Source organism: Theobroma cacao, chromosome 7, assembly GCF_000208745.1.
Source record: "Theobroma cacao cultivar B97-61/B2 chromosome 7, Criollo_cocoa_genome_V2, whole genome shotgun sequence".
Classification (NCBI taxonomy): Eukaryota; Viridiplantae; Streptophyta; class Magnoliopsida; order Malvales; family Malvaceae; genus Theobroma; species Theobroma cacao.
In genome coordinates this window covers 8552395-8566208 of record NC_030856.1, presented here as the reverse complement: position 1 = coordinate 8566208, position 13814 = coordinate 8552395, and the positions used below count along the sequence as shown (strand labels likewise).

General features: G+C 36.4%; 1 protein-coding gene across 1 annotated transcript; it reads right to left on the bottom strand.

The window, feature by feature from the left end:
- Positions 4-2936, bottom strand: LOC18594410 (bidirectional sugar transporter SWEET2). Its single transcript, XM_018124911.1, has 6 exons — positions 2582-2936; positions 1326-1362; positions 992-1208; positions 719-877; positions 493-612; positions 4-405 (listed from the first exon to the last, which is right to left on the bottom strand). The coding sequence occupies exons 1-6, from the start codon at positions 2640-2642 to the stop codon at positions 292-294; spliced, it is 708 nt and encodes a 235-aa protein (XP_017980400.1). The 5' UTR covers positions 2643-2936; the 3' UTR covers positions 4-291.

Here is a 13814-nt window from a genome sequence, read left to right as displayed (position 1 = left end):
TAGTAGCAATCTCTAGTCCAGTCAATCTCAAACTGCAATCACTTTTTAGTTCATTGGCGTAAGCAGACAAGCCTTGATGACCCGTCTGTTACTAATGAAAGTGTCAACACCCTTTATTTAGAGAAAGAATTGGAACATTTTTCAAACAATAAACCGAATAAAATAATACATCAGCATTTCCATCACTATACACCCTCAGCATCAAAACTTTCTGCCTGCACATCATCGAAAAATCCTCTCAGCATAGAAACAAAACACATAAGCAATTACCTTTCGTAGAGAAAGCAACAGTTACGCATGTGACACTATGAGCGGTTCTCTGGAATCTTCCACAGATTTTCTTTTATAATAGAAGTACAACGCCAGTTGTACAATCCCCAAGATAGTTCCTATTCCATTTGGAACCTGAAAAATAAAGAGGCAATATTAACACATGGATAGATAACTTTTATGTAGAAAACAAGGTGCTGTGAATGTTAAGAGGAAGCTTACATAAATAAAGGCATCAAAGTTAAAGATGCCATATAGGAAGAACGAGGTGCTCATCAAGAATGTAGAGAGGGAGAGATAAAATGGCATGTATTCAACACTCTTTGTTTGAATTACTAAATTCTGAGGACAAAGATCAAGTCAGACAACATGTAATTAAAATTTTAAGCAATTTTAGATAACAATTTAATGTAGAGAAAAGCAGTATTAATGCTTTTAATCAACTTACAATTATAAACAATGGGGAAGCAAACATTGATATGAGAGAACCACAACTCAATAACCCAACAAAGATCCACCGTGCTTCTCTATCAACTATTTGCATGCTCCCAGCAACTATGATTGCAAGGAGGCCAAAAACTCCCAGTAGCAATCCAAGCATCCTCATCTGACATCAACATAACAAATGAATATGCATGACAGTGCAGAGTGAAAAAGACTGCTCTTAGGAAAAGAAATTAACAATAACAAAAATGCACATAAGTTAGAATGAACAAGTAACCTTTTTCTCTTTATCAGCATATACAATGAAGAGGATAATGTAGGCTATCTGAAAAACTGCACCAATTGAATTGACGGTCATAACTGGTACATTGTTGTGAGATATTAAGGGCGTGCCATACCACGTGCATATCATGCAGTTCAAGAGGGCATATACATAAGGCAATCCCGAAAACTGCTCTGTTGACTGGTTTCTGATAATTCTCCTAAATGTGGGTCTGAAAATTTAAAGGAAAAGCAATGACGAAATATTCAGAGGATAAGATATAACAATGTATTCATTTTGATTACGATTACTTGCAACCTGGAATAAAATACTTAGGAGTGGAACATACATGGGTGACACAAACAGCCCAAAAGCAAAGATGTTCCCTGCAATAAACAAGGATCAAGATCAGAATGGAGTTGCTTTATATGATTTTTGCAATCAGAATTTTTATATGTAAAGCAAAGAGCCCCTAAATTTATAATATGTAATTATACTATATTTCATCAACAAACTGAATACAAAGGTATCATTGCTGCATGTAAAGCATGCTGACCAGAGGTGGAAGGGGCAGTATACCATTCAGAACCTAGGGTCTTGAGGTGGAACAACAACAAACAATCACAGGTGCAAGCAATATTTTGTGTTGATGCCTCTGAAAGATCATCGAAGCTCAATTTTTAACTCTAAATTAAGCTACAAACAATAGATATCAATCTTCGAAGATGATTCCATTTCCATTTGAAGTTTGACACAGAAATTAAATGGTAAGATTACAAAAAATTTAATATAATACTAATAGAATTGATGTTGTCTGCCCCAAGAAGTCACATTTAAGTACCCTTGACAAAAATGTTTTCCTTTTACTAATAAGTGTCCTCACATAGCAAAGGATCAAAAGCATAGAGGGAATGCCAGGGTATTCTTCTAAACATTGATCAAATAACAATTGCAGTTTCATTCTTTAGAAAATATAGCTTTCCATGTTTTAGCTGAGAGGTTTCTATTTGTAGTTAACAAAGCTAGAATCTAATGAATTCCCGCTCTAAATGGAAAAAAGATTAAATAATTTCAAATGAAAACAGGATTCTTTGATGGAAAGCCAATGAAAGTTAATTAAAAGTTTGAAAGCTTTAACAAACTGAGAATGACAACCAAGGAATATCTCTTTCTCAACTCCGTATTACTCCCTAATTTCCAGAAATCAATACGAGTTCCCCCAAAATAGACTGATACCCAACCAAGAAGTAACACTTTTTTGACTAAACAGAAGGAAGTTAGAATTTGAAAAATAAATTCTGCATAAAAAAGATAAAATTTTGAGCACTCCCAAGAACAATATCAATATTTTCTGCAACTTCAAACAAAACCCAATTCCCAGGAAGACTCATGATCATCCCTCAAACGCCAAAAATCTTCAAGAATGGACTTAAGGGTCTTTCTTAATCCAATCAAAAAAATGGAAACAAAGAGCTTTTAACAAAAACTTTAGTCAAATCAGTCTGTAAAAGAAAAATATGTACATGAATAATTAATTTTACGAGAAATAAAAAGGAGGATAACAAAGTAACAGAGAATCAGACTAAAGAAAAGAAGATTTATTACCGGCGATGCCAGCTGCATCTCTGCAGACCGTGAAGGTATTGGTTAGAATAGAAACAAACATCAAAGATATAACTCTCTTATAGACAAAAAGGTGAAAATGCTACAGAAATACAGACCAAACAAAACCAAACCAAACCAAAAACCGAGTGTTTTTCTCAGAACAACAAGCTCCCTCCCTACCCACTCCTCCAAAAACTTTTCTTTCTCTCTCTCTCTAAATTCTTTTCCTTTTTCTCGTTAGAGTTTCTTCTGTCAACATTGCCACACGTTTCGGAAAAATATGTGAAAAATTAGAGAGTCCCCCGTCCCCACAAAACTTCCATCTTTTGATGTGACGGTCAACATCCAATGTAATAAGGTTTGTTTCTTGTCTTTGTCATCCTTCTTAATCAGCTTTGTAATTTTGCAGTAAGTTTTAATGAATGAAAATTTGCTAAATTAGAATAGGTGTTTAATCTTTATCCATAGATATCTATTAACAAAAGCCTGAAGCAATAAAATATATATTGACAAACAATTATTGCAAAGCGATAATAAAGTAGTCCCCACTGGGTCTGGGTAGCATTTCATTTTCAAAGCTTTCTTCTTTCTTGGCTCTTTCATTTTGGCATGTGCTCTGTTTTTTTGCCTCTTCAAAATGAGATTTTTCGAAAAGTCCACTTGCCGACAAAGGTGCTGAGCTGGCACGTGCACCTGAACCACGAGTATATCCTTCTAGCTTCAAGTTTGTTCCATCTAGCTGTCAATCTCATCCACGTTACTCTATTTTTCTATTTTATAACTAGCTTAGTCATTTTTCAGCTCTTTCTTATTTTATCTACGCATTTTGTTTGTTTTTATTTGCTTTTTTTAAAATAATTTTAATATTGATCTTTATTTTTTAAATATCATACGAAATTAAATTTTGACATAATATTTAAAAGTACTTTTAAATTATTTAAAAAAATTTAAATAAATTCTTATATTTTTATACATTCAATTAAATCATTTTATGAAAAATAAAATGACTCAAAAAAATGAAGTAAAAAAAAAACTTTGCTCCATTTTATACTGTTTCAAAACAATGGAATCAGGAAAAACTTTGTTCAGTTTTACAATAAAACATAAAAAGACTATTTATAAAAATAGTCCATTTAAACCTATTTGTAACGCAAGTAAATTAAATAAGAAAGTATTTTAATCCTAAACTTCTTTGAAGTGTAAAAAAAGTAAATAACATAAAAATAAATGTCTTAAGCTTTTCAAAAAAAAAAATGTCTTAAAATGAGATTTTTGGAAAAGTCCACTTTCCGACAAAGGGGCTGAGTTGGCACGTACACCTCATGGGATGGCTGCTGGTCGGCCGCCAAACCCCTCCATACCCTCGCTACCGATTGGTCACCCCCACCCATGAAATCAGGACCCATCCAATCACCCAAGGAAATACAAAATCTTGAGCCGCTTGTCAATAATGGTGGCTTACAAACCGTAGACCCTAAAAACCAAAGCCTCATCTCGCGAAGATCCTAGAAGAAATCTTTCCTTTCTATCGTGGCAGGAGAACGACAACCCATAATCCCATCATCCCGAGAGCCATTCTGGTATAAGGATCGACTAGCGGCATCCTTTTTTGATGATGAGATTGCAACCCTTGCCCAGCCCTTGAAACATTCCATGATTGGTAAGTTCTCAAGAATGCCATGATTGAATGAGATCCGGGCTGCCTTCAAAGGTATAGGGCTAATCGGTGCATATGAAATCCGTTGGCTTGATTATAAACATGTTTTGATTCATCTTACTAACGAACATGATCTTAATCGATTATGGATGAGACAGGTTTGGTTTATTGCTAAGCAAAAGATGAGAGTTTTTAAATGGTCTCCAGATTTTCAGTCAGAGAAAGAGTTTTCACTGGTTCCGATCTGGATCTCGTTTCCTGGTTTACGTGCTCACTTGTTTGAGAAATTGGCTCTCTTGATGATAGCCAAGACGGTGGGTCGACCGCTGTTCGTTGATGAAGCCACCGCAAATGGATCACGACCTAGCGTTGCACGAGTCTGCGTTGAGTATGACTGTCAAAAGCCACCGTTAGATCATATTTGGATTGTGACCCGTGATAGACAAACAGGAACTGTAACGGGTGGCTTTGTGCAGAAAGTAGAGTTCTTTAAACTGCCGGCGTATTGCACTCACTGTAGCCATGTGGGACATGACTTTGCGGCATGCATGGTGCTAGGCAACAAGCTGGAAAGGATGGGTGCAATGAGACAGAAGCCCTTAGATAGTGAAAAGTTGGTGACTGGAGACGACAAAGGAAGGGAGAAATATGAAACACGAGATCCGGAGCCAAACGGGAATAAAAGGAATAATTTGATGCCTTCTGAGACTGTAGAAAAAAAGTGAGAAAGAGAAGAGAAGAGGTCGATTCTGGAAAAAAGAAAAAATCCAGAAAATAAAATAATCTTGTCCCGAGAAGAACCGACGACACAGAACCAACGGTGGCAAGTAGTGGGCAAAGCATGTAGTAGTGGAGCAAATGACATGATGGGCACAGAAACAAATCTAGATATGGCTCCCCAACATGCCAACATCCCAATTTTCAACAGATTCCAAACGATCATAGAGGCAGAAAACAAAAAACAGAATCGGATGGAAAAACAGGGGCAAACAGAGTATGTGAACAGTAATCATGTGGGAAAAAATTTTTTAGCGGGTGAATTGGTTAACGTGGAAGAAAGGCGAGAAACTGATGCAGGAGAGATCGGCAGGATCCAAGAGGGCTGGATGATGGGCAGTGATGTGCCTAAAGCTGATCAACAACAGCAGGTTATGAGTGAGAAAGAAGAGGAAACAATTACCGCGAAGAAGATAGCTACAATAGATAATAGGATTTTGACGCATGCAAGAGTGACGGAGAGTTGGCAGACTGGTACAAACACCAATGCAAGCGTAGAGTAGATTGGGGACTTTGACGGTGTTAAATGGGCAATTGAGGCAGGTCATGTGACGCTTTGAAAAGCCAAAAAGAAGAAAAATCGTAAGCTAGAGGATCGATTATCTGTGGTGGCCGTGCATGGTGATGGTCTGATGTTGCCAAAGGATGAACATTATTCAGAGAGTCAAAAACAGCAGTTGGAACGTGTAAGCTTGGACGTCGAATAGGTGCAAGATGGTGGTGAAAATAGCTTCAAGGGGGCTAAGCAGTTGAGTCAACCCGGCATGAATAGTACACTGAATCCAGGAGAAGAAGTCATTGAAGGGAAGCCTAAACATGATCAATGTGGACCCAACAAAGAAACTCACTCCACCCCATCCCATGCAGCCCATGCAAGAAATGAGGAACGTCTGAAATGCTTACCGCAGCAAGGAGACCCCACGCACCAATCACAACAAAGTCGAGAACGAGCAGCAAGTTTGTAGGATGGTAGCAGTAGAGAGTTTTTTCATGTAGACCCAGCTTTGGGAGCAAATGGTCACTCCTTTGAACATCATCTTTTGGCTTCCAAAAGGAGGAAATCAGACAGCGAGGTGTCCTATATTCCTACTAAGGATGTTTCCTCTGAAAAAGAAGATATTTCAGCTATAGATAATTGTGATGAAGCTTCTGTCTCTCGGTACTTCCCTACAAACACATACCCATGATAAATTTATTAATCTGGAATGCATGGGGTGTTGCTGGAAAAATCATCCAAAGAAGAATAAAAAAATTAAAGTTCATGCATCAGATTATAATACTGGCTATTCTAGAACCAATGTTACAAGGCTCTCAAATTGATTTTTTAGAAGGAAACTTGGCTTTGATGGTGCGGTTGCTAACTGTTCACAGAACATTTGGCTTTTCTGGACTCATGAAGTCTGCTGTTCCATACGGTTTGATCATCCTCAATGTCTTCACGCTAGCTTTTCTTTACTGTGGATTTCATTCTCTTTTCAATCTTCATTTATTTATGCTAAATGTACCCGATTAGAAAGGCAAGATTTATGGGCTTTTTTGAGAAATGTAGCTACTGGAATACAAGAGCCGTGGCTTGCAGGTGGTGACTTCAATGTAATCCTAAACAGGGAGGAAACACTTCTAGGTGCAGAACCACATGCCAAATCTATGGAGGACTTTGCAATGACCCTCTTTGATTGTGGATTGTTAGATGCAGGTTTTGAAGGGAACAAGTTTACTTGGACTAATTCCCCGTATGTTTCAAAGGTTGGACATAATAGTTTACAATATACAGTGGGGTACTCAATTTACAAAAATGAGAGTCTAACACCTCAACAGAGATGATTCTGATCACTGCCCATTGCTAATTTCCTGTTCAAAGTCCTCGGTTAAAAATCCTTCTTCCTTTCGTTTTTTACATGCTTGGTTAAAACATCATAGTTTTATGAGTTTTGTTGACAGGAACTGGAAAGAATCAATGCATGGTAACGGGTTGATGGCTTTTTGGCTCAAGCAACAAAGGTTGAAAAAGGCTTTGAAAAGCTGGAATAAAAATGTTTTTGGTGACATATTTAGCAATATTAAGGCTACTGACAGCATGCGGTGGAGTGTGAAAAATTATTTGAACAGGAGCAGTCTACTGTCAATTGAGCACAACTTAATCAGTCATATGCAAAACTAAACCATTTGCTTAGTATTGAGGAAGCATTTTGGCAACAAAAATCTGGTGTTCGATGGTTAGTGGAGGGAGAGCGCAACACCAAGTTCTTCCACATGCGGTTGCAAAAAAAAGAGAGTGAAAAATTGCATTTTTAAAACTAAAATCGAGGACAGTACCATACTCGAGGACCAAGACCAGATTGAGTTGTCTGCTGTTGAATATTTTATGAATTTATTAAAAGCTGAAGCAACGAATTTGACTAGGTTCAATGCCGACTTAATTCCTCATTTGATTTCTGATTTGGATAACCAAACTTTATGTGCAGAACCGACAATGGAAGAAGTGAAAGAAACAGTATACGACATTGACAAGGATAGTGTGGCCGATCCTGATGGGTTTTCCTCATTATTCTATTAAAAGTGCTGACATATAATAGCGGATGACCTCTTGATTGCTGTGAGGGATTTTTTCACAGGTTCTACAATGCCAAGGGGGGTAACTTCTACAACCTTAGTCCTTTTAGCTAAAAAATCGGATGCAGAGTCTTGGAGTGATTTTCACCCTATCAGTTTATGCACTGTCTTTAATAAAATAATTACTAAATTATTGGCGAGCCGGTTAGCTAAAGTATTATCATCTTTAATCTCGGATAACCAAAGTAGCTTTGTAAGTGGCAGGTTAATCAGTGACAATATTCTCCTCGCCCAGGAATTAGTTGGTAAAATTGATTACAAAGCTAGAGGGGGCAATGTAATTTTGAAGCTTGACATGATGAAGGCTCATGACAGATTAAATTGGGATTTTTTGTATTTGATCTTGGAGCATTTTGGTTTCAGTTCTCAGTGGATTAACATGATTAAAAGGTGCATTTCCAATTGCTAGTTTTCTCTATTAGTTAATGGACATTTGGTTGGCTACTTTAAATCCGAGAAAGGACTACGTCAAGGTGATTCTATCTCGCCTTTGTTATTTATATTGGCAGCAGAATATTTATCGAGAGGTATTAACTCTACCTTTGCCCAATATAAGTCATTGCATTTTTGTTCGAGACGCTCTTTAAATGTTAGCCATCTTGCTTTTGCGGATGATATAATGATCTTTACTAATGGAAGCAAATCAGCTTTGGAGAAAGTGCTTGGTGTTTTACAGGAATATGAGCAGGTTTCGAGGCAAAAAATAAGCCGATAGAAAAGTTGCTTCATTACAGCTCCTACGATGGCCAGCTCTCGACGACAAATTATTGCACAAACCACAGGCTTTAATCATAAGACTCTTCTTGTTACATACGTTGGCGTCCCTCTCTATAAAGGACCCAAGAAAATGTTACTTTTTGACTCACTCATATCTAAGATAAGTGAGAGGATCTCGGGTTGGGAAAACAAAGCCCTATCATTTGGTGGTCGTATCACACTACTTCGGAGTGTCCTATCTTCATTGCCAATTTATTTACTACAAGTTCTTAAACCCCCTGCGAGTGTCATTGAAAAAATAGACAGACTATTTAATAGTTTCCTATGGGGAGATTCCTCGGACAACAAACGCATACATTGGACAGCTTGGAATAAAGTCACATTTTCGAGCTCAGAAGGTGGCCTGGATATCCGTAGTTTGCAAGACATGTTTGAGGCTTTTTCTGCAAAACTTTGGTGGCGTTTTCAAACATGTAATAACTTATGGACATAATATATGAAAGCCAAATATTGTACTGGGCAAATTTCACAGATAATAGCTCCTAAACAGCATATATTGGCAACATGGAAACAGATGATTCATGGTAGAGACATATCGGGGCAGCATATACAGTGGAGGGTCGGTAAGAGAGATCTTCTTTTTTGGCATGATATATGGCTAGGTGATAAACCTCTAATACACTCTTTTCCCTCATATTCGTAATCTATGGTAAAAGTTGATTATTTCTTTGATAATAATATGTGGGATGTCAACAAATTGAAATATGTTGTATCTGATGTGATTATTGAGGAGATTTTGAAGATTCCTATTAGCAGAAATACAGTAGATACGACATATTGGGCCCTGACTCAGAATGCAAAACTTAGAACTAAAAGTGCTTGGGAACTTTCTCGACAACGACATCTTACTTTTGCTTGGGGTAAACTGATCTGGCATAAGAGTATTCCTTTAACAGTTTCATTTTTTTATGGCGCCTAATGCAGGATTGGATTCCGGTGGAGTTACGGATGAAATCCAAAGGTTTTCATTTAGCCTCTAAATGCATTTGTTGTCGTTCGGAAGAGTCTATTCTACATGTCATTTGGGAAGGTGTAGTTGCACAACAGGTTTGAAATTATTTTGCAAAATTTTTTCAAATCTATATTCATAATCCTCAGAATGTTATGTATATTCTTCATTCATGGTATTATTCTGGAGACTATAGAAACCAGGCCATATTCGAATTTTATTGCCATTATTTATTATGTGGTTACTATGGGTTGAACGTAATGATGCAAAACATAGGGAAATAAAAATGTATTCTGACAGAGTGATATGGAGAATTATGCGGATGTTAAGGCAACTCTTTCAGGGGAACTTATTAAGTAAATGGCAATGGAAAGAAGATATGGATATTGCAGTACACTGAGGATTTCAGTATGAACGTGAGAGTGATGGTCCTCCAAAAATTGTATATTGGTCTTGACCATAATTGGGTGAATTAAGCTGAATGTAAATGGTAGTTCCAAGGATGCTTTCCAGAATGCTGCAAGCGGAGGAGTTCTTCGGGATCACACAGGTACGATCATTTTTAGTTTTTCTAAGAATTTCGGACCTTATAATTGCTTACAGGCAGAACTAATGTCATTACATCGAGGTCTACTTTTATGTATTGAGCACAATATATCTAGAGTTTGGATCGAAATGGATGCAAAGACAATTGTACAAATGATACATGAGGGACATAAAGGTTCTTCCCAGACTCGATATTTGTTGACGTTTATCCATAACTGCTTGAGTGGCATTTCCTATCGAATTTCACACATTCATAGAGAAGGAAATCAAGCTGCTGACTATCTTTCCAATCAGGGGCATACGCACCAGAATTTGCATGTATTTTCACAAGCCGAAGGTGAGCTCAGAAGAATGATTAGATTAGATAAATCTAATTTACCTTATGTTCGTTTTAAATAAATGTAAAGGAGTAGCACTCCTAATTTATTTTTGCTCTTTTTATTATGTTGATAATCTAGACTCTTGTAATAGGGAAGATTTGAAATTTTTTAATTGCATTCAGAAATATGCACATAAAATGAAACCTTTCTTTTTAAGTACTTTTCCACATTCTTCTCGATCTTATGTAATTCTGGAGGTTCGGTTTATGTCCCCCTCCCTAATCTACTTAATTCTTTCGATTATTAATAAAACGATTATAAGGTAGTTAGGCCTGCGCGAATTTTAAGCATAAAAAAAATGTCTTAAAAGCTAGGCTTACTTATTGTGCAAGCAAAGCAATCAACAAGTAAGAAAAACTTAAATATGAAAAGTATTCTAATTGCTTTAGAATATTTTACTTAACTGCTATTCTTTTTAACAGCCGTTGGATCCCTTCATGCGGGCTATCTTGTGCTCGTCTGTTCGTGTGTATCATGTGCATATGGCTTTCTTACATATGTAGCCCATATCCTAAGTTAATTCTCCTTTACTCCCATTCAAATTGGAGCATAAAGATTGGAAATGCCTAACTTGCCCAACAAAGTTTGAAATTGTTTTCGACCAAGTGCCTTGTCAGGGCGTAATTTTAAGGTATCAAAGAATTCATATGACGGCATCAAAGTGTGGTTGTTTCAAACACTTATATTGTCTGGACACGTGCAAGCTGCTGTTGCGCTCTAACTGTGCATTGCATAACTAATATCCGAACGTATGATCATGAGATAAAATAATCTGCCAATGAGACAATTAGACTATCTGAGATCATTACAAAGTTGTCTTAAATCAAGATCAAGTTTATGTTGTTGATCCATGGGTGAGGAAGTCGATTTGTAACTTGAATAATGTGCCATCTCAATTCCCAAAAAATATTTGAGTTTACCAAGATCCTTGATGTGAAAATTGGTATCCAAATATTGTTTTAGTCGAGAAATCTTAACAGTTGCAGAAAGCCTGACGGAGCCCATTAAAAGACTTTTGACGACGACAAACGCGTTGCTTCCCCTGTTTGGTAAAGCTTTGAAAAATCTTCATGTAGACTTCTTTATAAACAATTTGGCCACTAAGGTGCGTCTTTCTCGTACAAGGCTTTCAGGTGTGTGAGTCTCTTAGTTAAGACCCTCTATGCGAGGCTCATGAGTTTGAGGTCCTGATATGTGTGGCACTCCTATGCGAGGCTATCTGGGCAACGTCCATTATGCGCATGGCCTCTTGAGGTGCAGTGTGCATGGCCCATTGGTGTGGGACTTCAGGGTGTGCATATCCTGTGCACTTTTTCTTCTCGTGTGGTGCCCATGTACACACCTTTTAGGTGTGTTGTAGGTGCACATTTCAAGTATATAAAACTATGTTGCACATAGCTCCCTTGGTTGCAAGGCTGTGATGTGCGCGACTTGCTGTTATGCAAGTTGTGTCCACACGTTCTTCTAGCGTGCGGGCTTTCAATGTGTACGACTTATGCGTGCTTTTGCACATGCGTCGGCACTAAGGTATGAAGTATTTTGCGTTCTTACTAGTTGTGCGTGGTTTTGACGCGTTGGGTTGGCATGCCAAGATTGTCGTTCCATGTCATGCTGCAGGGCTCGTTTAGGTGCCTTTTGCTGGTACGGCTTGGCTCTATAAGTGTGTGGGCGTCTGAAAACCCTCAATTGATGGTGGCCATATGCTTGTTGTTAATAAACCCTTAAGTAATGTCAACCTAAGGTTGATTTTTTGCCCTTGTGGTTTTGTGGGTTCATTTGAGGTAGTTTCTTGTTGGCTGTCTCAAGAACACTAATAACTCTGGATGCGTCCATTGTAGTAAGACAATGGATTGCTTCAATTCATATATTTAGGGCACAATTCCCCAAGTAAATGGCCCATTTAAATCGAGCTATATTTTGATTGCAGTATCCGCATAGGTAACATCTTTTGTAACTCCTCAAAAAGTGAGTTGATGAGCCATGATTTTATCATCACGTTGCTCTGGATTTAAGATTGGAAATCCCTAGAATTGGCATCGGGTTTTGCTATCAAACCATCCTTGGAAAATATTATAATCATCGTCTAGTGGTTAATCGACAATATAACAATCAAGTAAGGTGGCTGAAGCAACCGACAGAAAATAAATTACGTATGGTGCTGAGGCTGTAAACGGAGAATAAATCAAGTACGTCGTCGAAGCTATCGACGAAGAATAATTCACGTACGACACCAAAGCTGTCAACGAAAAATAAATCAAAGGGAAAACACATCACTCTACCATAACCAAATCAATGTCACAGTTGGAAAAAAAAAAAGGCTAGATTATGAATCTACTCTGATGCCCTAAAAAAAAAAATGACCCAAAAGAATGGAGTCAGAAAAAAAAAAAACTCTGCTCAATTTTATAATGTTTCAAAACAATAGAATCAGGAAAAACCTATTCAGTTTTACAATGAAATATAACGAGACTATTTATAAAGATAGTCCATCTTAAACCTACTTATAACGCAAGTAAGTTAAATAAGAAAGTTTTCTGATTTAGATTTCTTTAAAGTGTAAGGAAAGTAAATGATATAAAAATAAATATATTAAAAACTAGGTTTATTTGTTGCGCAAGCAAAGCAATCAACAAGCAAGGAAAACTTAAATATGAAAAGTATTCTAATTGCTTTAGAATATTTTACTTGGTTACTACTCTTCTTAGCAGCTATCGGATCCCTTCACCCACATTAGTGAAGATTTAAGTAAATTTTGATATCACGTGTTATAAACTTATATTTTCAACGCAAAAAATATATCTATTAAGGATAAAAAAAATTCTTATTTATAAATTCAAGACTCATTGCATCTCTTATTGATATGAGATCTATAACATTGAAATTTAAAATTTATAAACTTTATATTTTAAAATTTTTTAACATTATAACTTTATTAAAAATAATAATAAAAATTAAATTTATTTAATGGTATAATATATCCAATTGGAACTTTTTAGCTACTTTTATTCATATAAGCCAACTCATTTTCTTAATATCTGACATTGCACATTTTGATTCAAGTAACTTTGACTTTTGTGTTGAATGAGATTTGCTTGTCTCCATCAAAAACCCCAAAAGAAAAACACATTGATCAAGTTGCCTTATTTAGTTTTAATTAAATGATTAAGAAACTTTACCCTTAAACTTTGTAATCAATACTTAGCAATTGCCGTAAGTAGTACTAATACATGAAAATACTATCAAATACAGTAGGATATTTGTCATTATCATACATCACTTTTATTGGTTTCTTAACACTTTATAATTTGTATCTTGCAAAGGAGCAGTCCTTCACAATGGGAATTCTCTTTTTTCACCAATGCCTTCTGTTGTCTATCTTGTATACTTAATATTTCATTCGTTTCTATATTTTCACTCGATCCTAATTAAGATAACAAAAAATTATGAAATTTAAGTTATATTAAGGTAATCTTAAAAAGTGAATTTTTTAAAAATTCATTAAAGTCATGCCATTTTTAAAATTTTTTAAAGACA

Coding starts and splice junctions, on each gene's coding strand:
- LOC18594410 (XM_018124911.1), bottom strand. CDS start 2,642: ATGTTTGTTTCTATTCTAACCAATACCTTCACGGTCTGCAGAGATGCA. Junction 1,209..1,325: donor GGGCTGTTTGTGTCACCCAT/GTATGTTCCACT, acceptor TTAAATTTTCAG/ACCCACATTTAGGAGAATTA. Junction 406..492: donor ACTTTGATGCCTTTATTTAT/GTAAGCTTCCTC, acceptor TTTATTTTTCAG/GTTCCAAATGGAATAGGAAC.